The following is a 26,902-nucleotide window of genomic DNA, read 5'->3' as shown; positions in this document are numbered from 1 at the left end:
GTCCCCACCCACTCTCTCTCCCTCCTGGGCCGAAGGAATCGTCTGATTGGGTGAGGCGTCTGTCATATGGTTTCGAGGCGGGCGGTTACTCTCCCGGAACCGGAAGCTCGTTCTATAATAGGGGCCGCCCCTCACGGATATGGTTCCTCCACGCTGCCTTGAACGCGCTTGGCTCAAAAGCCCCGGTTGCTTTTGAGGAGCGTCTTTCCCTGTGTCTTTCCTTCCTGAGGGAATGGCGGCCTCCGCAAAGGGATAGCTCTGCAGGGCTCCTGCCAGGACACCGTCCGCTTTCGGTTGCAAGAAGCGACCCAAACTCTTCCTCTGCCGTGTTTCTTATGTCAGCCGCTCTGAAAATAAAATAAAAAAATAGGCATTTGAGTTTAGCCCTTTTTTTAGCCGCCCAGTAGGTGAACGTGCCAGCTTCACCTTCAAAAAAAGGGTATTTTTGAAAGGTCACCCGTGGCTAACTGGCCCTTTAAGGTATAGGAAGAAAAAGCAGGTTCCGACCTGGAGGCTCACTGGTCTGAAGGGAAGAGAGTGTGGGCTGTGGAGGAGAACGTGTGAAAAAGCGAAAACAACGGAAAAGGTGAAAGGGGTTGTGATGAGGAGGTGGGCATAGTAACCCCTGAGCTCCTCCTAGGTATCACCTGTGCTCCCCACCCCACCCACCCTGATCCACCTGGCACAATATCATGTCTCAGGAAAGTGAGCATGGGAAATGGACAGTGTCTAGTAGCGATGATGAGAGTGCAGGGGAACAAACGAACAGCCAGATGCCGTCCACCTCTTTGCTGCAGCAAACTGGGCAAGGGAAGGGTCCCCGTTACCCTTGCTCAGAGGCCAGGAAAGCCGCTCACAAAAGAAAAGCATCTCCCCTGGAGCATAGCGATGGGAGCTTTCCGCAGGAAGTGGCCCCGGCTCAGAAACAGAAGCCCTCTCAAGAAGGTTTAGGTTGGTGCCTTTCTAGTAGTGATGATGATGAAGACGATCTGAAAGAGCGAAGGCGGAAAGGAGGTGCAGCAGCTGGAGTCGGGCAGGAAGAGAGTTGTGCTCCTAAGGGGATCCTATCAAACCATAAACTTCCACCAAGCCACGAAACGACAGAGCCGTCTGACAGAGTACAAGATGCTTGGGATCTATTAAATGGACGAAACCCTTTCAGATTCTTCCTCACTAAAGTCAAAGGAATTAAGGCAAAGTACAATTCTGGATCCCTACACATAAAAGGTAAGTAATGGTATACCAGAATGGGGATAAATGCATACACATTTTGGGTGTTAGCTTTTTCTAAGAGATGGTATAAATGTTACTATAGCTGGTATATAGAGGCATAGCAGTGTAATGTGTGAAACAAATGAAAGATTGCAGTGGTCAGAAAACTAGCTTGGGGTTCACACACATGTACACCACTTGATTTATTTATCTTTGCTGACTAGCAGTGGTTTCAATTGAAAAGCATAGCATTTTAGGTGATACTTAACAGCGGGTGGCGCTGTGGTCTAAACCACTGAGCCTAGGGCTTGCTGATCAGAAGGTCGGCAGTTCGAATCCCTGCGATGGGGTGAGCTCCCGTTGCTCGGTCCCTGCTCCTGCCAACCTAGCAGTTCGAAAGCACGTCAAAGTGCAAGTAGATAAATAGGTACCGCTCTGGTGGGAAGGTAAACAGTGTTTCCATGTGCTCCTCTGGTTCGCCAAAAGTGGCTTAGTCATGCTGACCACATGACCCGGAAGCTGTACACTGGCTTCCTTGGTCAATAAAGCGAGATGAGTGCCACAACCCCAGAGTCGTCCATGATTGGGCCTAATGGTCAGGGGTCCCTTTACCTTTAAAGCTCTAGCAGGTATTTTTATTCAATAAAGTCTGTGACCAAAGACTCCTGAATAAGCTTGGGGATAAGAGGGCATGTCCTCTTAGGAATCATTAACTGGTTACAGAAGAGGATGGAGATAATAAATTGACAGTTCTCATAACGGAGGGATCTGTGAAACAGGATCACCTGAGTATTAGTATTGGGATCCCTGCTTTTACCTTTGTTCATGAATGTCCTGTAGCTGGGGGTGATCCTGAGGTTGCCTGGTTTTCTGACAACACCAAATGGTTCAGAATGGTAAGAATAAAAAAGTATGGTATAAAGCTCTGAAAAGCATCTCTTCAAAATATGTGACCGGAAATTAAAATGACACTTACACCCAGTAGGGTCTAAATGACAAACGTAAGTGGGGTGTAAAAAGGAGAATGTAAGTGTCCCATTGTAAGTGGGACAAAAAATCCTAACTCCGCATAAACACTTAGGGCCTGAACGTATGGGATAGTGCAGTGTTTCCCAACCTTTTTTGGGCAAAGGCACACTTGTTTCATGAAAAAAATCTCGAGGCACACCACCATTAGAAAATGTTTAAAAAACTCTGTGCCTATATTGACTATATATAAAGTATATATAAAGACTACGGATTTGTGTCACTGCCCATTTCCATGAAAGATTTATTCATGCATTTTGCACAATGCCACAATCCCACATGCAACTTTTTAAAAGGATGGGAAACACTGGGCTATGCAGCTGAGGGTGCACCGCTTATTGCCAGCAGTGCAAAATAGCTCTGCTTTGCTAATACCTGTTTAGCTGAGTAGGAAGGAGTTACAGTCCAGCAGCGTAGTCCTGTGTTATCCTAGTGCATTGGCCTTTTCAGGAAATTGGAGTCAGCGGGCACAGTAGTGAAAGCAGATTCGAGGTTTCAGCCTTGGGTATCTGGATGCCTGGCCTACCCAAAGATGGAAAGCAAGGGCAGAGGAGCAGACCTGGTTGCTGTCTGACTGTATGCTTAGAGCAGGGCTGGAGAAGGGGCGTGGGGCGGGGCCGACGTTGTCGGTCATCTGGAGGCCTGCCCCGGAGAGACGGAGGCACGCACTCCCCTGGACCACCTTGACGCGCATGTCGAAACCCGGGTCACCTCAGTCGTGCGAATGCGCACCCAGCCAGGCCTCCCCCGCCGCGCTTCCCATTGCTGGGATTTGCCCGGCTTTCAATCTCAAGGGAGGGAGGGAGGCTGCTCAAGACGCGAGTCGGAGTGGCGGCCTTCCGGCGGCTACGAGGGAGGATTTCGCCCCGCCGCCTCCACGACCAGGCCGTCGCTTCACCCAGGCGCCCCATCCCTCCACCTTTTGCACGCGCCTCCTTCCCGCACGCTTATGCACCCGTTCTTACGTGCAAAAGGCGGCGGCAACTGCAGCTCCTCCTCCTCTAGAGACGAGGCGGGCGCTTGCTGCTGCTGCTGCCACTCGCTGGAAGCTCGCGATGGCTCTCCGTCAGCGAAGGCTTAATGGTTCCTCCCCTCCTCCTCCCCCCCCCCCGCTTCCAGGACGAATGGTACAGCCGGAGAAAGAGCGACACTCGAACTCCCATGAGGAGGAGCCTCCGACTCCCCTTAACACCTTCCGCGCCAGCTGCGGCTCTCCCTCTCTTACAACAGCCCTTCACATTTCAAGCGGTATCTCCTACCACTTTAAAGAGCGGCGACTTACCCCCCCCCCAAGGAATCCTGGGAACTGTATTTTGTTAAGGGTGCTGAGAACCGTTAGACTCCCACGGCACAGCAGGCAACATCTCGCGGCACACTAGTGTACCGCAGAACACCGGTTGGGAAACACTGGGATAGTGGTAGATAATTTGATGAATATGTTGACACAGTGTGCAGCTTGTTAAAGAACAATTAGTAGTTTACACTTTTGTGAGGTAGGTTTGTTTTCAGTTACATGTCTCAGCCCTGAATTTGACTTATGGTTAATGTTGTTAAAACAAATTTGCTGATGTTTATTTCAGTAGAAATGTTTATTTACAAAACTTTAAATTTTTATGACAGATATTTTGTCTCCCCTCTTTGGGACTCTTGTATCTTCTGCTCAGGTAACTTTATACATTCATGTTGCTATTTTAAAACACAATGCAGTATTACTTGTTCCCTTACCCATAGGATTTGCAGGGGCATTTAAAGGAGTTTTCTGAAGATGCACATAACTTTTTGGTCAGCTTGTTTGCCCTTTTGAGGGGGGAAATCAAACCCCGTCTCAGGAAATACCATTATTAGGACCAACTAAAATGTCAAAAAGCATCAAGCAAGTTTTTCAGAGGAAAGGGTATAGTGAACTTTAAAGCTTGCTGACTTTTGTGACATTTTAACTCGTCCTAATAAAGGTTTCGCCCCATCATAGCTTTCTGCTGAGCATGATTTCTCTTAATATTTGGGAACAGGTTTCAATTTTTATTTTCCTCTTTGCACCTTTTTATGCATTTAGTTACTTTTTTGCTGTGTTGGATTAATAATTTTGCTAATGCTGCATATGCCTTGAAAATAAATGAGACAGCCTATATTCATACATTGTGTGGCAGATGAAACCTAATTAATGTGCAGCAGTAAAAACCTTAGTTAAGCATGTCCTGCATTTTAAAGGTGCTAGTTACATGGGTAAGCATTTTCTTGCTTAGTGTGTACAGTGGTGCCTCGCAAGATGAAAAGAATTCGTTCCGCGAGTCTTTTCGTCTTGCGATGTTTTTCGTCTTGCGAAGCACGGTCCGTCGCAACTGCACCTCTTCAAGCGGCTTTAAAAAAAAAGCGCAAGACATTTTCGTCTTGCGAAGCAAGCCCATAGGGAATTTCGTCTAGCGAAGCAACGCAAAAACAGAAAACCCTTTCGTCTAGCGAGTTTTTCGTCTTGCGAGGCATTCGTCTTGCGGGGCACCACTGTATAATGACTCCTATAATTAGGAAATAAAAATCTCTCTAAACCAACTATTCCCCAACGTTGAGTCTCCACAAGTTGAGCTACAACATCTGGGGAATCCAAGGTCAGACGAGGCTGCTCTAAACTTTCAGTAAGTGTTACTATGGGGAAAGGTAGCACACAGCTTCTAACTATTCCTTCTTTTTCTCTTCATGACAAAGTTTAACTATTGTATAGATGTGGAGTGGCTTGTCAAACAGTATCCAAAGGAATTCAGGTATGCTTCTTTGAGAGGAGCTCCCTCTTGTAGTGATTTTTTGTAGAGTATTTATTAAATTTATATGCTGCCCTTCATCCAAAGGTCTTAGGGCAGTTGACAAGATGATGAACTTTTCTTAAAGTTCAATTGAATCAAAATAAAAATGGTCTAGGTTACATACTTCTTGTGAGATTAAATTTGTTGTAATGATGTGATGTTGGTCTTTAGATATTTCATCTCCATAAATTTATCAGTGATGAGTAATGGAATCTCCATGTTCAGAGGCAATATACCACTGAATATAAGTTGCTGGGGAATAATAGTGGGGTATTGTCTTCAACTTTTTTGGACTGAATCTGCAGGCCTTTAACATTCTTAACTGCAGCATTGTTTTATGTCTGTAACAGTGCAAACTGGGCTGTCTTGCAACCGTGGTTTGCATATCTGTTTCAAACTTGTTGTGAGGGCCATCCTGGTTCTAACCATGGTTTACAGGGACATAATGTGTTCCCCTGGTTAAAGTATTTATTTCATAAAATTTATGTACCACTTGATTCAAAGAAAACCTCAGAGAAGACCGTGAAAGTGAGTGGAGGAAGCTTCATGAAGGAACCTGCAGGAAGGAGGGTGAGGGGGTCCACATTACACTCCCAATCATTCAATCACATTGACTGACATGGGAAAGGGATGTAGCTCCATGCTAGAGTATTTGCTTTACATGCAGATGGTCCCAGATTCAATCCCTGACACCCCTTGTTGGGCGGGGAATGTCCCTTGTCAGAAAACACTTTTTTGAAAATCTTGAGAGGCATTTCCAGTTGGAGTTGACAACACATACTTCCAGCATAATTAAGCATCTTATAGCCAGTAGTTCAGCTGGAGGTTTGTGCGGTCCTTATCACCAGTGAGTTGTCTAATGAAGTTTCCTTTGCTCTAAGGGACAAACCTTTATTAATAATCCATGGGGAGAAGCGAGAATCCAAGGCTGCACTACATGAAGAGGCACATCCTTATAAAAATGTTCGCTTATGCCAGGTAATTATTTTTATCTTGCTTGCATATTGACAAAAGATAAAGTATTCTCTTCCGTAGCCTTACCCCACCTGGTGCCCTCAAGGGGTTTTGAACTACAGCTTCTTTCAGTCCTAGTCAGCATGACCAAAGGTCGGAGATGATGGGAGCTGCTGTCCTAAACATCTGGAGGGGACCTGGTTGGGGGTGGCTGTTGATCCTCAGTCCATTAATAGTTTTCTGTAAGAAGGACTATATTTATGGCAATGTTACTTACCGATCGGGAAATATTTTTATTTGATCAGAGTTCTCCATTTCCCTGTGGTCTCTCGTATACCTCTCTTGAGTCTTCTATATGCAGCCTAAGATACTTGAAGCTGTAATAGAACAATTGGCAATAGAGAACAGCATGCAAAATCTGTAGATTGACTTTTAGAATTTGAAGATGGCATGTATAATATTGGGTGAAATGGCTATAGTGTAATATGTGTTGAGTCCACCAGGGAGCAGTAAGCCAAAGCAAAATAGAAAACTGGTCCTAAATCATTATAGGCAGTACTGTATAATGTTAAGAGTTTCTGCACTGGAAAAGACTTTTTAAAAATTGCATTTTTATTTCAGGCAAAGTTGGATATTGCCTTTGGAACACACCACACGTAAGTAATCTGTATTATACTGGGGAAAGCCAGTTATGGTCCTAACTAAGGAACTATTTCCTTAGAGAGGAAGAGGGAGGTACAAATGATTTTAAATAGATAAACAATAATAATTAAATCTCAGCATAATAGGAAAAGTTTTGACTGTTTACAACTTGGGATGTATTTGTGCTCAAAGCAAGAGGATGATTGACTCAACTTATTCTAGTGGCAGTCTCTCATGCCTCATGGAGTGCTGCTCCAGAGGGCCCCCACCCTTGGGGAAATTGCCTGCAGCTGGAAGGGAAGAACTAAAAAGCCCCTGTGTACTCACAGCACACAATGTGTGGCCTTTAGATTTGTTCAGGCAATGAAAGAAGGTAAGCAAAAGTCTTGAAAAGGAAGTGCCCCATTGCAATTGCACCTTGATTCTGTTATGTACCTTAAATCAGCCTTGCAAATAGGTGCACAGAAGTTACTAGCTAGGGTTTTCAGATTTATAGTCTTTTCCTGATCTTGTGCCTTTAACACACAGAACCTTACTAGCAGGTGAAGCTTTCTATATGGGGGGGGGGGGGCGGGATAAAGTGTTGGGGAAATATTCATCTGCTTCATTTCTGCATATCAGTGAGGTAAGGGAGGGGACCATTAACCATATTGCTAGCCCACAGCTGTCACTGCCTAACAACTCCTCTGGCTGCCTGTTACAATTAAGTGGCTTATTTAAAAGCCTGTGCATTGTCTATATAGCCTTTTGTGTTAAATTGTGTTTTCTGTGCGCAGCAGAATAACAGCACAAAGAGTGGTCCTGATCCTTCTAACATGGATATGCTGTTAAGAAGCGGCCTACGTGTTGCCGTGTGGATGTTGCCACAAATTCTGGTTGCAAATTCTCCCCCTCTTCCATGCCGTGACATCTAGGAACACTTGCCCTGTGAGGCAGTAGCATGAATACATGACTTTCCCTACCCTTAGGCTACATTATTGGCTGTTCCCTGGGGGGGGGGACTCACAACATGATTACAGTGGTACCTCGGGTTACATATGCTTCAGGTTACATACGCTTCAGGTTACAGATTCCGCTAACCCAGAAATAGTAGCTCGGGTCAAGAACTTTGCTTCAGGATGAGAACAGAAATCGTGCTACGGCGTTACAGCAGCAGCAGGAGGCCCCAATAGCTAAAGTGGTGCTTCAGGTTAAGAACAGTTTCAGGTTAAGAATGGACCTCTGGAACGAATTAAGTACTTAACCTGAGGTACCACTGTATATACTTGCATTGCTGCACAATTGGAAAACTAAAACAGTTTTACCACAGCATATCAATTTCATAAAATAAAAATTTGTGTTATTCAACCCACCCATCCCTTCAAACCAGGTAAAACACCAGCACCCAAAAACCCCCCCATAAAATGCACACCAAAGTAGCACCCACCAGAAAGAGGCAACCCACCCATGAGTGCCTTTAATAGCATCCTCACTTTGTTCAGAAGTAGTATTTCAATAGTCTTTCAGACCTTAATTGTTTGCTGTGCACTATAGCACACAGTTTGTTCAATTTATGAGTAAGCTTGTTGTTTTTCAACTTCATGTGTTCATATCATTAGCAATGCTATTATGTGTGGTCTTGGAATGAGTCAGCATTATGAGCTAGGCATATTTTTTTGCCATTTTCCTTCCCAAGTACCAGTTTCTAAGGCAACCTGGCTCTTTGAGGGGAATAAGCCAAGGCAACACATGGCATGCTTTCTGTTTAGCATTCTACTATAATTTACTTAATGAAGTTTTTGAAACAAAGGACACAGAAAATATGCTAGTTACACCAACAGGAAAGGACAATGGTGGATCTAATTAACAACATTTCCTTTTTAAATAATAAAAGACAATGTGAGTAGATTTTTTGAGAAGGATAGGTAATTGGCTTTTTAATATAAAATTTGGGTTGGGAAGGCCTTGTGACTATTGTCCTACTGAGCAAAAAAAGATACTCAGTGCTTTTTAGTAAGGGTGGCTGCCAAGAATATATCCCTCTATTAAAAGCCTGCTGCAACCAAACACTCTTTCATGGCGGTTAATCAGGTTATCATTGGCTAGTAGTCATGATGACTCCAGGTTAAGGCACAGCATGCTTCTGAATGCTAGTTGTTGGGCGGGGACATCAATGGGAGAGGACTGTTGTCCTGCTTGTAGACACCTTGCTGGTATCTGGTTGGTCATTGGACTGCATTTGTTAGTAACCACATGTTATGAATGTGCCCCTTAGGATACTGTGCAGTTTCACCCAAAACTTGATGTATATCCCCTTCCTAGACAGATAATCCACCCACTAGCTGTGCCTTGCTTTTATTGTTTGATCTTGTCTAATTCAGTGCTCACTCTCTAAATGCCTGTTCAGAACTCCCTCCTCTTTGCCAGACTCTAATGGTAAGAATTAGACGCCCTCTTTCATTTTTGCTGTATTTGGTGCTCCCTTCCCGTAATACTTATAACACTTTTGTATAGGAAAATGATGTTGTTACATTACGAAGAAGGGCTTCGCGTGGTGATACATACATCCAACCTTATTGATGATGATTGGTACCAGAAAACACAAGGGTAAGAAAGTTATTATAATATAATAATTTATTATTTGTACCCCGTCCAACTGGCTGGGTTTCCCCAGCCACTCTGGGCGGCTTCCAACAGAGATTAAAAATACATTAAAACATCAGTCCTTAAAAACTTCCCTAAAGGACTCTTGACTTCCATAGCAAATGTTAGAATATATTATTATTTATTAGCTTTATCTACCACCCTTCATTGTGAGATCTCATGGCAGCTCACAGAATAAAACAGCATGTTGTATGACTGTCATTTGTATTGTTGGGTTTTTGAAAACCTTGTATATTGCATGTGTTTAATGTATATACGTCCAGGATTCTCAGAGGTTATGCACAACCACTCACTGTTTAGAAAGGCATTTAATATTGTGGTTTATGGCTCCATGACATATGTTATTTCCTCTTTAATGGTCTCTGGGCTGCCTTATTTCCCAGAGGATCCATTGTTGGCTTGCCTCAAATGCCTTCCGTTATAAAACCCAGTAGCAAACTTCCAGTCCAGACAGTGGTACAGCTAATAAGCCCCATTCCTTATCCAATGTAGAATCTAAAATAAGACAATAAAGTTACACAGCATGAAGTATTTCAAAATAATGAATTGTAGATTTATTATTACCTTATCTGCATTTTGGCCGTAGATGGTATGATGTCCAAAACAATAAGTATGATTGATTACTGCATGATTTTTAAAGTAGAGGTCTTCTTCCATAACCCTACCAGCAAAATTCCAGGAATGTATTCCACCACTGAATAATGTCAGTAGTCACTGGGTACCACTTCACTCTGTTCATTGGTATGCCTCAAGGAGATTGTTCTAATGAATCCTATCTACAGTGAATTTTAAGATTTCAACTATTACAGGGAATTGTCAGTCTTGGACTGTTTCATATTTATAAATATAAATAGAGAACTCCTAGTTAGTTTATTGCTCTAATAACTTAAGTTCACCTTGAGATGATAGTTGCTTGGGTCAGGCTGCTCAGAAGTCATAAAATGCAGTCTTTACTTTTTACGGAGAATATGATCCAGGTAAGTTTTATTCTTTACAAAACATACTTTATCCCCCTACTGTATTTTTAGCAGGTGGGTAGTAAAGTGAGATTTGATTCTAAGTCAAATTTCTATTTTCCCCCCAAAAGATATTTATTAGAGATTTTTTAAAATATAACAATGAAAAAAATAAAAAGAAACAAAATATAACATAAAAACAGTTAAAAAACAAATAATTTTCCATACCATATCTTCCTTACGCTTATTTCCCCAGACCTCCTCATACCTCCCTTCTTTGTATTCCACTTCAGTTTGTTAGTTCAGCAAATCCTTACCATTAAGCTTTTACCCATTTATAAACCTTTTTTTTTTCGTATCTCCTAAAGCATTACAGCTGGAAACCCCTTAGTTTCTATCTAACATCCTTCTAACAGATTCTAAGTCAAATTTCTAGTTTCTTTCCTGATACAGAAATTATACCGATATTATTGTGAGAAACAAAGAAAATGTGTCAGTGACATTGTGGATAGACTTAAGTGATACAAGAGCTCTTTTGTTTGTTTGTTGGCAATAGACAATGCAGCTCATATTGAAAAATTGTCTACATAGCTAGGGAAGGTCCTGTCTCCTCAGTTGAACTATAATATAATAGCTATTATTATTGGAGGTAAAAGTAGCATATTGCAAAGTTATCTACCACATAATGTTTCGCCTATTGCTACTTGCCTTTTTGTATCTGCTACTAGGATATTCAAACAAAGGACATATTTAGGCAGTTTTCAAAGCTGGCTAAATTGCTCAGCTGCCCGGAGGAGATTTAGGGAGCATTGGGAAGGAGAGGAGTAGGAAGTCCGGTTGCACAAATGAACAGCATTCCGTGCATGCAACAACTTAGCTGAATCTCGCTTCAAGATTCGAAACATTTTCCAGATAATTAAGCTTGGATATTTCCTTTAAATAAGGGCAGAATAAGCCTGTTCCCTGAGCTTTACTTTTGAAAGATGACGCACCACAGTTGTAAAAAAGAAAGAAAAGAATGGAAACCTTTATTCTTTGAATTTGATAGAAATTAACTCTGTTCCATGAAAGCATTTTCTATAATACGTTAGGGCAAGATCCAGCATTAGTTGGCCATCACACTGAGTCTTTAACAAAACTGTTTGTTGTTCTAAATGCAATATAATCATTTGGTGATACATCAGCCATTCTTTTACTTCTGTCTTCCAGAATATGGCTAAGCCCTCTGTATCCAAAACTGCCACTTGGAGCTGCTGAGTCTGCTGGTGAATCTCGTACCAATTTTAAGTGTGACCTAATAAGCTACTTGAGGTCTTACGGTTCTCCTACTCTCAATGAATGGGTTGAAATAATCAAGCAGCATGATCTTTCAGAGACAAGGTACATAATCTGAGAGGGGTTACTTTTGCAACGAATTGCACTGAATTCTTATTCCTGGCTTGCTTTCCTTTTTTTTTAGCATGTTGAGAAGGATAGAGGGAAGGGGTGCAGTGAGAATGGAGCAGTGATAAAATTAAGGTTCTAACTGGAAGCTGGTTGCATTTTTAAAAAATCATTTTCTCTTTGCATGTTGGAACAATTTAACTAGGCAGTAGCATCTTTGAGAAGACTTAATGCCTGATAATAGCGCAATTTGGAAAAGCACTGTAACCTTTACCATAATTCGGCATGCTTTCATTTGTGTCTACATCTTTTGTGTAGAGTATATCTTCTTGGGTCAACTCCAGGTCGATACCAAGGCAGTGAAAAAGAGAAATGGGGTCATCTCAGACTTAGAAAGGTACTGGATTTTTATTCCTATCCCTCTAAGCATGTATTGTTGAAGCTCTTCTTTTTCAAGGCTTGCCTCCAGTAGTTCTTTGTTGGCAGCGGAAACTGACAAGGAGAGACAGGTGCATCTTCAGTTGGTGGCTCAGGGGTAGTAGCATGTCTCTAACTTGCTACACAAATGTAAATGGAATATCTATAAAATACTTGGTGTTAGTGTTACTCTTCCAGTGCGGAGAGTTAGAGTACAACAACAGGAAGCCACCTTCTGTGCTGAACACTGAGGGAATTGTGCAGTTTGAGAAACTATCTTGATAACTGGGCTATTTGGTGGTACACATAATAAAAGGTAGTGGCAGGTTACATTCAGCAAAAAGAATTGCAGAGAAGACCAGAGAAGTGTGTGGCCAGAGAAGACCATACCTCCTGATATAGCATGGAGATGAGAATCTTTAGCTTTCTGGGTACAATAGAAAAAATCCTTCCAGTAGCACCTTAAAGACCAACTAAGTTAGTTCTTGGTATGAGCTTTCGTGTGCATGCACACTTCTTCAGATACACTGAAAGCTCATACCAAGAACTAACTTAGTTGGTCTTTAAGGTACTACAGGAAGGAATTTTTTTATTTTGACTATGGCAGACCAACACGGCTACCTATCTGTAACTGGGTACAATAGAGACATTGATCATAGTGAGGTATTGAGGCATAAGCTTTTGTGAGTTGGAATGTTCTTGGTCCTATGTTCCATTGGTTTCTGAATTGTCATTGGTGTTCTGATATGACACACACACACACACACACACCAAAAAATCCTTTGGGTCTGTGTAAAATGGCAGAAGAGGGCACTGTTGGTAGGTGATGGCACAAATCATACTGGAGAAATTGGGAGCAGATTACACTTTTAACTAGATCCTGTGGGTTCATAAAACTAGGTGTCTTTTCCCCGCTTATCCCAGTGTGTCCCCAAGTATATGTAGGAGGAGACTGAGAGGAGATACGATAGCCATCTTCAAATATCTGAAGGCCTGTCACATGGAAGGTGGAGAAAGCTTGTTTTCTCCTGCTCCAGAAGGGAGGACTCAAACTAGTGGTTTAAAGTTACAAGAAAGGAGATTCCAACTAAACATCAGGAAGAACTTTCTGACAGTAAGATCTGTTCAACAGTGGTCTCCTCAGGAGGTTGTAGATGTTCCTTCATTGGAGGTTTTAAAGCGCAGGATGGATGGTTTAGTTGAGATCCCTGCATTACAAAGAGTTGGACTAGATCAGGGGTCCCCAAACTAAGGCCGGCAGGCCAGATAAGGTCTGAAAGAATTGTTTATCCGGCCCACACCGCCGCCCGCTCTTACCGGCACTGCGCTGCACAGCTGCCCACTTCTGGGTCGGAGGAGCACCAGAAGTAGCTTATGCACAAGCGTTATTTGCGCAAGCGTTGTTTCCGGTGCACACCTGGGTTGGAGGAGGCCCATGCACATGTGCACAAGCTGTTTCCGGTGCTCCTCTAACCCGGAAGTGCGCCAGAAATAGCATGTGTGCATGCATATGGGCACGTGCTCCCCCACCCTCTGGCCCGCCACGCAATCGGCGCTGGAAACTCCAGCCCGAGGCATGGTAAGTTTGCTGACCCCTGGACTACATGATCCTTGGGGTCCTTTCCAACTCTGCAATTCTATGGTTCTTCGTACCTACCAGCTTACCAGACCATGCAATTGTGAGACTAATTCATGGAAGCTTATGCCAGGAGCATCTTAAGCTCAGAGTCATGGGTTTGAGCCCACATTGGGCAAAATATTCCTGCATTGCAGAGGGTTGGACTAGATGACCCTCGCAGTCCCTTCCAACTTTGATTCTGTGATTCCGTAAGGTATGCAAGGATTTGGCCATTTTTGCTGTTAACATAATAACACGACTTTCCTACTGTTTTTAAACAATGAGGGAACTCTGTCGTGGTATTTTTTAGGGAGAAACTAAGCATTCAGCACAGATAACTGTTATGAATCCATTGGTGGTAAAGGAGGGTTGGATGAGATGCTGGCTGAGTAGCTAATCAGATTAATGACGTCCTTCATAATAAGCAATCCCTTTGTCATACTTCAGCTAATCAAGTGACTTTGTTCAGTACAACTTGAATTGCCAAAGGTGGTGATGTTTTGTTCTTGTATCCAATTTCTCCCCAACAGCTTTTGAAAGAGCATGCAACCCAGCTACCTGATCAGCATTCTTGGCCTGTAATAGGACAGTTCTCGAGCATTGGATCTTTGGGAGCTGATCAGTCCAAATGGCTGTGTTCAGAATTTAGAGACAGTTTGATCTCTCTGGGAAACAACACAAAGACTCTGACAAATCATGATGTTCCTGTTCACCTGGTATTGCTTACTTATTACTTACTGCTTTTTTTAAATAAATAAAAAAACCACACATTTTCCTTCAAAACTTCAGCTAGCGGGTAATCTTCCAAATCCTTTTGACGTTCTTAGAGTTGAATGCAGCAAAAGACTAATGTTTAAGCCTCATTGAACTCGATAGACTTTGTGCATTTAAAAATTCTCCTGAGTTAATGTATAACACCATACACGTGTTGTATGCAAAAACTCACTGCTCACTTTTATTTTTTAAAAAAGATTTTGAATTCTGAGAGTCTTACTTATTTCTGCAGACCTTTTTCCAAGTAGGGCTGTGGCTTAAGCTGTTTGCTACCATGTTACTTGGCACGAATGGCTTAATTGTGCTTCAATAGAGTATAGCTGTCAACTCAGTTACAATTTATTATAGCTAACTAGTTATTACAATTTGTTACTTTAGGTTTACCCATCAGTGGACAACGTGAGACAGAGTTTAGAAGGTTATCCAGGTAAAAACATATGCCTTTGGGTGCAGTGTAGAAAGAGGGTATTATAAAGTTGGGGAAAAACAACAGGAGTTTCTAGAAGTTTCATGGTATTTTAAAACTTCTTTTAAAAAACATTTTTCTCTATTCATTCTTTCAACCCTCATAATGGCTCCTGAGGCAGATCACCCTCGAAAGTTAATTATGTAATAAAATATAAAGAGCCTAAGAATATAAGAATATAGGATCAACACATTATGAAAAAGACTGAGTGGGAGGTGAGAATCAACACAAACCAAACGCCCATCAGAATAAAACTGTCTTGGCCTTGATATTTTCATAACTAAATACATTTATCAAACATGAAAGACATATTGCATAGTTAATTTATGCTCTACTAATGTGAACTAGCAAGTTATTGCTAGCATTTTCCATGTCATTCCAATTGACTCTTCCATCTTGATGTTTATTTTATGTACCGCAGGTTCCATATCACATAATTGAAAATCTGCATATAGGGTATTCTTTAAAGAGGCTGGAGTGTAAATTGCTTTTTAAAATCCTACTAAATCTGTTTTTTTGTGCATGTATAGGGAAAATTTGTGAATAATTCATTATTCTATTGTGAGAAACCATTTCAATGCCACACTTAACTATGAGTAATGGGTCTTTTCTTTCTCTCTAAGCTGGTGGTTCTCTTCCGTACAGTATACAAACAGCACAGAAACAGCTTTGGCTGCACTCTTACTTCCAGTAAGTAAAATTATCTCCTCTTGATTTAATGACATTTTGGGTTTGTTTGTTTTTAAAAAAGATCCGTTACATTTGCAGGAGAAATAGGCATATAAACAAGCAAATCAGAGAAGCCTTGGAAAGTTCATTTTTTAAACTCATTGGATTGTGATGTACATTGAGTTTTCCTATATAATCTTTAAGCTTTCTCAGAAACTGAGGTGGCCTGATCCAACAAATGTTATTTTATGTCTTGATTGCAAAAAAAAAGAACTTCAGTAGATAGTGATGAGCAGCAACTATGTGCTCTTCCTTCTTTGAATTTTTTGTAAACGTACATACATTCCTTGGTTTAAGTCAAGTGTAATTTGAATCCAGTGAATCTGTACATTGAAGGGTAAAAGGTTTAGTTAATTGTGACTGGAATCTAAATGCACTGTGCCCATTGACAGTGCTTGCATGTGAGAGTGCTGGTGGGGTGCTTAGCAATGAGGCTAAACCTGCACAGTTGATCATTATCAGGTCATGTGCTCTAGGAATGGTTGCAGAATGCTGCTTTGCACATACGAGTAATAAGGGCATAAACCATGTTTGAAGACTTTTCCTGTGTATACTGAAAATAGATGTGGATAGCCACTTCAAACTTTGTACACTCTTATCTATAACATGGGGATTGGCCTTTATTTGAAGCTTGGCAGAAGTGCTTGGGAACGATGTGAATTTGAAAACATCTTAATTAAGGTTTAACCTAAAACTTCCCTTTTCATTTTTTAATACTTGAGCAAGTGGTCAGCGGAGACGTCAGGTCGTAGCCACGCAATGCCTCACATTAAGACTTACATGAGATCATCTCCAGACTTCCAGAAGATTGCATGGTTTCTAGTTACAAGGCAAGTCTTTGACTTCTTTTGTATTTCCTCCGGAACAGCTGCTTTGATTATCATTTGGCCCCTCTGCTCTCTTTTAATTAAAATAGGCAGCAATTTTGGTGTTTTTCTTTCTTTCTTGTGAGTCTCAGAAATGGGCGGTCCCTCTTTCATTGAGTTTTTCTCTCTCTAGTGCCAATCTTTCTAAGGCTGCTTGGGGAGTGTTTGAGAAAAATGGCACGCAGATGATGATCCGATCATATGAGCTAGGAGTCCTCTTCCTGCCATCAGAATTTGTGAGTTTATCTAATTCCATATAATTATTCATTTAGTGAATGCAATCAAGTCTTTTTATGTATTCATAAATACATAAATACCATTATGACATCAGTTCATCAGGCAATGTGCATCTGTATCACAGTTCCAAAAAGTTGTGAAACTGCCCTTTTGAGGTCTTGCGCAGTTTGGAACAAGACATTTACAAAGCTAATAAAATGTCTGTTTCTTTAGTTTGGGTCAGCTATTTAACATCTAGCCAAGTTCTAATCGGAGTAGACCCATTTAAATGAATGGACCTAAGTTACTCAGGCCCTTTCATTTCAATGTGTCTACTCCCAGTATGACTAACGCTGGATACAGGACTATATGTTGTAGCTGCTAACCAGGGAAGAAGGAAATGTAAGCAGAATATATGTTTGCAAGCCTCATGGATATTTTCTGATGAAAGGAAGTGAAGTGATGGATTGAATGTAACATCACTTCTCTCTGTGTGTGTGTGTGCACTTTTCACAGGGCTTGGATGCAGGCTACTTCCAAGTGAAGGAAAACATGTTTTCTGATGAGCCGGTGTTAGCGTTTCCTGTACCTTATGATCTGCCCCCAGAGAAGTATGAAAGCAAAGGTAAGATGTCCTCCTCAAATGTAGGGGAAAAGCACAAGTATCACACTTGAGCAAAAGACCTTTTTATTCTTTGACACTTGGCGGGGGAATAACTATAATTGTTGATGGGAGCTAAGGGAGATGATATCTAGAAAGTGAGACTAACCCAAAAGAGACCAATGGAAGTAATTTTTAAAGTATCAGAATTGTCTGGCTCTTAAACGCCACTCATCAAAAGAACTAGATCCTCCACATAAGACTAGCTGTGGCAACTAGTGCTTCACGTCTGGGGATGAGACTTAACAGCCAAGCTTTGGAAATCCTGCTTGGCTCTAAAACCCTCAAGTAGGTCATTATGGATCTGCCCAAGTGTTGTTACAATGATGGGCTGAGCTTTGAAGAAGAATGGGACACAAGTAGCAAAAAAATAGAATAGCCTTTCAATCTTTGATAGGCTGGTCCTATGATTCTGTTTGTGCCAAGTAGCTTATATGCCGAAATTGGGCTTTCAGAAATGTACGCCATTCCCCACCCTTGCATACCTGTGTGGGTGCCTTGCAAATTCATTTACAAGAATGTGACATTGGGCTTCCAGGTGGGTGTTTGTGTCTGATGTATCTATGAGGGGTCTTAAAGGTAAAGGGACCAGTCGCAAACGGCTCTGGGGTTGCGGTGCTCATCTTGCTTTACTGGCTGAGGGAGCCGGCGTACAGCTTCTGGGTCATGTGGCCAGCATGGCTAAGCCGCTTCTGGTGAACCAGAGCAGCACACGGAAAAGCCATTTACCTTCCCATCGGTGTGGTACCTATTTATCTACTTGCACTTTGACGTGCTTTAGAACTTCTAGGTTGGCAGGAGCAGGGACTGAGCAACGGGAGCTCACCCCGTCGCGGGGATTCGAACCGCCAACCTTGTGATCGGCAAGCCCTAGGCTCTGTGGTTCACACCACAGCACAACCCGTGTCCTTAAGGGGTCTTAAGAAAGCATAATACTTTTGTCCTTCCTGTATTTGTTTGCCTTGGCTTGCTGTTTGTACAAAATGTTACCTTTCCACTACGTCCCCTTCCATCATGTTATCTTATCAGAAAATCCCACATGTGTCACCCGAGGTCTCTGGAATTGTGAAGAGAGAGAGTGCTGTTAGCAAGCTGTATTTCCTTGTTTGGACTTCTATTTTCCTGATGGTGATATGATTAGCTGCAGCATCGATAGGGTTCTTTTCCTCCCATCATGATGTGGTGTGGCTGGGATCTTCACTGGCTCTAGAGTGCTTTAATTTATGCATCCTCTTATTCAGGTGTAACATTTTGCTGGGACTAGTCCCAAGTGAGCATAGCATTTCAACCTCTTCCTGCTTCTTGCTCAGTTCTGCCTAGTTTCTGCTCTTCTGCTAGCAAATCCTGCTGTACAGAAAGACTTCTATACCTCCTGATGTGATCCTGAGATGCTGCTGTGATGGAATGTTGGGGGTTTTTTTGGCAAGTATAGCTTTGTGCTCCACCAGCCCAAAGGGAGAAAATGTGTGCAAGTCGAGGAAAGGAATGTACTGAAAGTTTCATTCGCTGTTATCACGCAGTTTACCTCTTTGGTCCACTGATGCAGGCTGCCAACCTTGGTCCCATTTACTGAACAGTCTCGCTTATGGAGAACTCTAGATTCTTCATTTCCTGACTTTGAGAGGAGCTGACTAGCCTCCGTTTTCTTCTTGGCAGTGAAAAACGTCGTAAATCCACAGGTTCAGAAATTGACCTGCTATATGACATTGTCTCTCTTTAAATCATTGCAAATTGCTGCATTTGCAGGAGACATAATTTCACGGCTTCCTATTATGTGCAGTTCGAGAGGAGTGTTTTATTCGGGCTGATACAATCAAAGGTTGCTTTGTTCATTGTGCAGTAGATTAATATACTTAAGATGAAATGCTATGTCTGTTTTACAAATGGGTATCATCACTTTGCGCAGAAGGAACAAGAAAATGTGAAGCATTGTTGCTGTCCCTTCTGGGTTTTTAACATGTCTTTGTGTGCATTAGAATTCTGCCAGTGGGGTAGCTTTTCAAAGGTTGGTACATAGAATTGCAAAACCCCTGAGGGTCTCTGAGAGAATTCTTTTCAAAGAAAGGCTTTGAAATTGTCTTTTCCCTTCTTCTCCACCCTCCTCTGGTTTCCAGTAAGCAAAATCATGCACAGCTGCCAAAGGGCTGCAAGATTTTATCCAGTGAAGTATCCCAAGAAACCTGAAGTGCTAAGTCCTAGCAGAGCACAATGTTTTCAATGTAAGGTGTCCCTGTTGACAGCCCTTTAGGAGACGTTGGGAAAGGTACCTAAGGAATGCTGCCTAAGTTAAGTTGACAATGCAGTTATGCAACTCTATCAGTCTACATCCTGTGGAGAAGTATTATTGAAAGAAATCGGACAGGACTTTAAGCTGTAAACTCAGCTCTGCAAAATCTTCATTGTTTTCTTGTGGACCAGAGCTGTACAACTCAGGACTACCATGAAAAAAGCAAGCAGGGGATATACCAATATGTGGGGTCTCCCTTTGGAATGGTTAAATATATGTCTGCATACTTTGCTTCTTCCTCTGTGTCTTTTCCCTGCATATCTGTTACCCTTTTGCTTCCTTTCCTGTGAAAGCATAGGGTTTGAAGTGTGACACCACTTTGTAAAGCTCTATGAATAACTAGTGGGAAGTCTAAAAGTGTTAAAAACAGCAACACAACTTTGAGGAAAAGTAGACAGAAATAAAGCCCTTCTATAGACCTGTTAGACAGGCCTAACTAAACACTAATTTTTCTAAGGTGCCATCTCACACTCGTTGTTAAGGCAGTATAAATAAATGTTAATGGATTGTTTTAACATTCTTCAATTCAGTAACTTTGTCTAAATCTTCAGAGAAAGTTGTATTGGTCTTATTTTATTGTACAGTGGTACCTCGGGTTAAGTCTTAATTCATTCTAGAGGTCCGTTTTTAACCTGAAACTGTTCTTAATCTGAAGCACCACTTTAGCTAATGGGGCCTCCTGCTGCTGCTGCGCTGCCGAAGCACGATTTCTGTTCTCATCCTGAAGCAAAGTTCTTAACCTGAGGTACTATTTCTGGGTTAGCAGAGTCTGTAACCTGAAGCATATGTAATCTGAAGCATGTGTAACCCGAGGTACCACTGTATATTAAAATAAGGCCATTTTTCATTAGCAAATGATAAGACCATAGAAGGCTATAGTTTGTACCTTAACTAGAATGAATGCAGTTTTCTAGCTTTGTTCTGCCGTACATAATGTACTGCTGCTGTATGTACTGCTGTGTGAGGTTTCCAAATTGCTTTGTCGTTATTATTTTTTGCAGCACACATTGCCTATTGTTACACAGTGTATCCAAGGTATTAATTGTTAGCAGTGACCTTGGCATCACTCAGATACTGTAACTTGGCTTGTATTGGACAGCCCTTTTGATAGGTAATCAACCTCCTGAAGCTTCGCCAGAGGAAGAATCTTTGTTGCAAACAAACTTCCAACGCCCTGGACTGTATGTAGGCTTTGAGGAAGGTCTGCAATGGGGACCTTGCTGGTTATTTAGATGACATGCTCCTTCAGCCTCTGCTTGGTCATCTTTGTTTTTTAAACATTGGGCCTCTGACTTCACCGATTTGTCTCTCTCCCTGCCTCGTAGTGGCTCTGTAGAAGACGAGTAGAAACACGGCAGGCATCCTTGGTTAGCAAAGCTGCACACACTTAAATAGATTCTATAACGTCTGTAAAGATTCTGCATTATTGGACGTTTTATTTTGGGTTTCTCCAGTCTGTGTATTGTGCCAACCACCAAAATGACATGCAGACTGCTGAGAGAATCGGAACTGCAAAATTGCACCGGAATAGAAGGGAAAGTGCCATAGCTGCAAATTACACTGTAGAGACCTGTTTCCTTCTATCTCAGCCACCTAAAAAACCCCCGCTGGATCAGGCCAATGGCCAGTCTAGTCCAGCATCCTGTTCTCACAGTGGCCAACTGGATGCCCGTGGAAAACCTGCAAGCAGAACCTGGGCATAAGAGGGCAACTGGTAGTCAGACGCATTTGCTGTCTCCAACTGTGGAGGCAGAGCATAGTCATAATGGCTAGTAGCCATAGATAGGTTTATCCTCCATAAATTTGTTTAATGCTATTTTAAAGCCACCCAAGTTGGTGTCAACCATTGCCTCCTGTGGGAGAGAGTTCCATAGTCCAACTATGAAACTGTGTGAAGACGTAGTCTCTCTTGTCGGTCCTGATTCTTTTAGCATTCAGCTTCATTGAATGTCCATGAGTTGTAGCATTACAGAAGAGGGAGAAAAGCGTTTCTCTGCCCACTTCCTCCCTGCCATACATAATTTCATAAACTCATATCATGTCACCTTTTCTCTAAACTAGGAAGTCCCAAATGCTGCAATTTTCCTCAACCTTGATCATTTTGGCCCCTCTTTCTTCCCTTTCTGCCTGGGTTTATTATTTATCCCATTTACTTTATTGATTTATTTCCTACCTTTCAAGGTAACACATTTCTGAGGAACCTTGCAACACGAATAAAAACAATAGTATGGAGCAATTAAAAGTACATCTATTGTCAGAAAGCTTTTAAAACGTTATGTTAAAATGTTAGGTGACAGCTTAGAGCACTAAGAGTTATTGATAGGAAGCCTGATGGAACCAAAAAGTCTTGGCAGTACTTCCAAAGACATCCCCTATGTAAAATTGAGAGTAAATTGGTAATTTCATGTAGAAATCCTAGTCAATTAAAAAAAATTCAAGGGAATGAATAGCAGTTGAAATCAAAACTGCACAAAATCAGTAAAACCAGAGGAGAAAACTGCAAAACAATTATATGAGCTACAATAAAAGCCTGTCTATATACCGTATATACTCGTGTATAAGCCAACCCTAGTATAAGCCGAGGCACCTGATTTTAGCACAAAAAACTGGGAAAGCTTATTGACTTGAGTATAATCCGGTTCACCACACCACAAACCTGGTGGTGGCAGCAGCAGCGGAGGAAGAACAAGCAGCCCAAATGGGCTGCTTTCGGGCTGCTCATTCCTCCGCCAACAGTTGCAAAGGCGGAGGAGGAGGAACGAGCAGCCCAAAAGCCCAAGAGCAGCCACTCATCCATCTGCTGCCGCCTCCTGCTCACAAGAGCAGGCATAGGAGCCACAGCTGGGTGAGGCACAGTGCAGCGCCTCTCCCAACCGCGGCTCCTGTGCCTGCCCTTGTGAGAGGCGGGTGGCGGCGGCGGGACCAGCGGTGAGAAAGGGCTCCTTTCGGGCCACTCGTCCTTCCGCTGCCGCCACCTGCCTGATGAGGGGGCCTTTTTCAGCATTAGAAATGTGCTGAAAAAGTCGGCTTATACTCGAGTATATACGGTAGACATATTTTAAAAATAGTGTTGGTTATAAGTCCCTGCCCTTCTATGAAGCCCTCTGAGTTGCCTTGGTTAACCAACTTTACAGGATTATTGCGAGGAAGGGCTGGGTACAAATATATTTTTTTAAAATCATAGTTGAGAAATCTGTGCACTTGTGGAAATTTCAGGTAAGAATCCTGCTGCTGTTACATCAATCAAATTGTACCCTGGTATTCCTTCTGTAATGTGTCATGCAGTTCTGACCTTTCTTTACAAATGAAATAATGTTCTCTGTTGTAGGGATATCGCGAAGTGGGGAGTGGGGTCCAGAGGGAGCACACTTCCCCACCAGCAGGCAGCCACGTCTGCCTGCACGCATGACCTTGGGTTGCAGGGAAAACCCTCCCCCCCAGACAAGCCACAGCTGTCTGTACATCGTTCCACCTGTGTCTGACCTTTTGCGGTCTCAGCAGTCAGCAATGTCCTGTCTGTAACTTTTTCCTTAGAGACCATTTGTCTCCATTCGTCATACACTGTGCAAGGGGAAAATGACGCTGTGGAACAGGTGCCAAAATAGCTTTGTACCACCCCACGATCTCGGGACGGAAGATGTGTAAAGGTCACAGCCCAAAATGTATCTGCCTGGCTTGCATATTTGTCTCAATAAAAGGAGGCTCCACAGACAGGAATGGCAGCAGCTCGCTACAGCCCACCTGTGCGCAGCTCACATGATGATCAACACCTGTCTTGGGCCTTCACTTCACTCTGTACCTGGTTTTACAAAACTATCCAAACCCCTGAACTTCCCTGCTCCTCCTTTTGAAGTGTAGAAGCATTCTTTGTGCATTCCAGTTTCTCCCCTATGCTGTAATAATAATAATAATAATAATAATAATAATAATAATAATAATAATTTAATAATATTAATAATAATTTAATTTAATAATAATAATAATTTATTTGTACCCCGCCCATCTGGCTGGGTTTCCCCAGCCACTCTGGGCGGCTTCCATAGAAACCAAAAAACACTAAAATATCATACATTAAAAACTTCCCTGAACAGGGCTGCCTTAAGATGTCTTCTGAATGTCAGGTAGTTGTTTTTCTCTTTGACATCTGGTGGGAGGGCATTCCACAGGGCGGGCGCCACTACCGAAAAGGCCCTCTGCCTGGTTCCCTGTAGCTTTGCTTCTCGCAATGAGGGAACCGCCAGAAGGCCCTCAGCGCTGGACCTCAGCGTCCGGGCAGAACGATGGGGGTGGAGACGCTCCTTCAGGTATACTGGGCCGGTTGGTTGGTTTCAAGTAGGGTATTAATAGGGCTCTAAAAGTATCCCCCATTGTCTGAGTTCTGTAACAGTAAATGGATTTGGTAAGTATTGCTTAGGTGGATTGTGTCTTACAGCCCATTAACCATTCCTAGCATCTAAGATAAAGCTAAGCTGAAGATGAAATATTGCAGATTCTGACAAAGCAAATTGGCATATACATATTCAATATATTGATTAATGCTCCAGTTAGTGTCCTTGGCTATACGCCCCAACATTAAACTTTGACATAAGAGGGTGATGCTTCTTGGGACGAACTACTTGTGTGTTTTGTTGTATGGTTATAAAGATCAAAGCTTAATCATACCTCAAAGATTTCATCACCAAACTTGACACAAGGCTTCTCAAAGTAAGGGCGGTAGATTTCATTCCTGTTTGGATGATGGGCGCCATTCTGAATCACGATAATGGACAAAAACTTCATTTTGACGTGACTTTGTTTTTTGACATAGATTGTGTCTCCTCTTGAGACATCAATGCCAAACATGGCACAAGGGTTTGCAAGGTGGGAACAGTGGTCTTGTCTGGATGCCAGGTGCCATTTTGAATCAAGATGGCAGATGAAAACTTGACCTTGGATTGACTTCACCCAGAGTTTGGTGCAACAGGTTCAAACCCACAGATTGGACTGTCCATTTAAAAAACACAATATTTTTTGGTTTCTAAAAATAATTGGGCAGCGCTGGGCACTCCCCACTAACGAAGCTATAAAGGTCAAAGCTAATCATACCTCAAACAAGTTTCTGAGTAGCAAAACCTCATTTCTAAAGGTTAATAGCTGGTGAAAAAATGAAATGGCTGTGAAACATCTAACTCCTATCAAAATCTAGGAATGGAAGGTCTAATTTAATTTTCTCAGTTGGCTCATCATGTTTTGTATCTGTGGTGTAAATCTGTCCATTTCTTCTTCCTTGCAGATCGCCCATGGATTTGGAATATTCCCTACACCAAAGCGCCTGATACACATGGAAATATGTGGGTCCCTAAATGAATAGCCTAAGTTCACCCTGAAACTTCAGCATCGTTAAATATGAGCCGATTCATATACCTGTGGGACTTGCTGGTTTTAAGAACATTTACACAGGATGTAAACTAACTTCTCTTTTTTAAAGAAGTACATTTTTTATAGATTGAAAACATTTTGAATAAAATAATGGGCATATAGATGAACATTGCTAGAGCTTATGATAATGCAGTGCTTTTAAAATTGAATTTATAAACATCATTGCTGTTTTTTTTTGAAATGACCATGGCAGTTGGGTCAGACTATCTTTGTACTGAGCCTGAACATTTTTAGCCCTGTTCCTTCTTTATCCTGGAAACAGTGGCCCTGATGAAGGAGAAATTTGTGCAGAATTGAAATAAAGTGAATAAAAGTTATTGGTTTCTTCAGTCATCGAAGTATGAGCTTAGGCTTTTCCTTTTTTCCTGACACTGTCTTGTGCTCACAAATAAGAGTTTATTCCCCCACAGATGCTATTCACTGTACAATGCTTTTCAGCTGAGGCATTATATATATATATATTTTCTTTTTGCATATTTTTATAATGATGAAATTAGGATAAAAGCATATGCTGTCGATAAAGTAGTTTGTTGCTATGGCGGTAGTCTAAGATAGTTAGGCTTCCTATTTCATCTTTAAAAGTAGGGAGCAATAACTAATTGTGTATGGGCAACATCTAGCCTACAGAATGACACCATCTCCTGTTCAGCGCCCACTCCTAAATAAGACCCACTGAACTAACCGGCAGTGACTTTTGTGTAAACATGTATAGAACCAAGCTCTTGTGTTGACAGATGTTGTATATAATGCTGTAGAAATAATAATCCATTGGTTTCTAAGCAATAACCGATCATTCACTATGAGATGAGATACTGAAGTGGACCCTGAGCTTCGGGTTTAACTGATGGTTTAAAAATATTGGGAAGCGAAATAGGAGTGGTTTTTGTAGCCCAAGTCTCATCGATTCTAATAGGGCTTAATTGGAAGCATTTATCTTTAGGATTGAAACAATAGATTGGTTCAGTCTTAAGCTGTGGTTTGGTTTTGTGAGTGAGCCTTGAGGTTGCATGCAATTTTTGGGAAGCTGTTCATGCCTGGGAACAAGCCACAAAATTGTTCAGAGCTAATTTGCCGTTGGAAATGAAAACAAATTATGGTACCATCTCCATTCTGGCTCTAGTTAATTGGAGACAGAATGGCAATAGTGTAGGCAAAGTGCAAATTTACTTCATCGAGAAAATTGTAGGGTTCTACTCTTAATAGCTCAAGTATATGGTGTTTACACCTAACAGTTTTTGTGAAGGCGGGTCTCTGCAGAAGAGCATAAAAAGTAGTGAATCAGGCCAAAGGCCTATTTAGTGCAACACTGTCTTTTCCTAACAGTCAGTCAGATGCTTATGGGAAGTCCAGAAGCAGGACATAAGTCAAATTTTGGGTACTCCTCAAGCTTTCCAAAGAACAATGGTTGGGTTACCTAGATAGGCACTGGTTTTCAGTCCTAGCATATTGCATTCTGGATATCCTTTCTAGTACAGTGGTACCTCAGGTTACATACGCTTCAGGTTACAATTGCTTCAGGTTACAGACTCCGCTAACCCAGAAATAGTATCTTGGGTTAAGAACTTTGCTTCAGGATGAGAAGAGAAATTGTGCTCTGGCGGCACGGCGACAGCTGGAGGCCCCATTAGCTAAAGTGGTGCTTCAGGTTAAGAACAGTTTCAGGTTAAGAATGGACCTCCGGAACGAATTAAGTACTTAACCCGAGGTACCACTGTTTATCACAGCCCCTCACTCAACTTTTTCAACCTGAAGGAGCTGAAATGAATGCTAATAATAATAATAATAATAATAATAATAATAATTTATTTGTACCCCGCCCATCTGGCTGGGTTTCCCCAG

At 42.0% G+C, this 26,902-nt stretch overlaps 1 protein-coding gene across 2 annotated transcripts; it reads left to right on the top strand.

Moving 5' to 3' along the window:
* Positions 1–102: 102 nt before the first annotated feature.
* Positions 103–25,401, top strand: TDP1 (tyrosyl-DNA phosphodiesterase 1). Of its 2 annotated transcripts, XM_081173342.1 has the most exons (15): positions 106–1,227; positions 3,859–3,902; positions 4,939–4,994; positions 5,915–6,011; positions 6,609–6,643; positions 9,123–9,215; positions 11,438–11,608; positions 11,930–12,008; positions 14,177–14,362; positions 14,799–14,847; positions 15,510–15,576; positions 16,338–16,445; positions 16,615–16,717; positions 17,214–17,322; positions 24,918–25,401. In XM_081173342.1, exons 1-15 carry the CDS (start codon positions 693–695, stop codon positions 24,989–24,991), a joined length of 1,806 nt encoding a protein of 601 aa, XP_081029468.1. In that variant the 5' UTR covers positions 106–692; the 3' UTR covers positions 24,992–25,401. The 2 variants fall into 2 exon arrangements, with proteins under 2 accessions (XP_081029469.1, XP_081029468.1); XM_081173343.1 differs by lacking the exons at positions 17,214–17,322; positions 24,918–25,401 and having other exon boundaries at positions 103–1,227; positions 16,342–16,445.
* The last annotated feature ends 1,501 nt before the right edge of the window (positions 25,402–26,902 follow it).

Source organism: Podarcis bocagei (genome assembly GCF_964188305.1).
Source record: "Podarcis bocagei genome assembly, chromosome: 1".
NCBI lineage: Eukaryota > Metazoa > Chordata > Lepidosauria > Squamata > Lacertidae > Podarcis > Podarcis bocagei.
The sequence above is the reverse complement of the archived record's forward strand: the minus strand, read 5'-3'. Positions and strand labels throughout refer to the sequence as shown.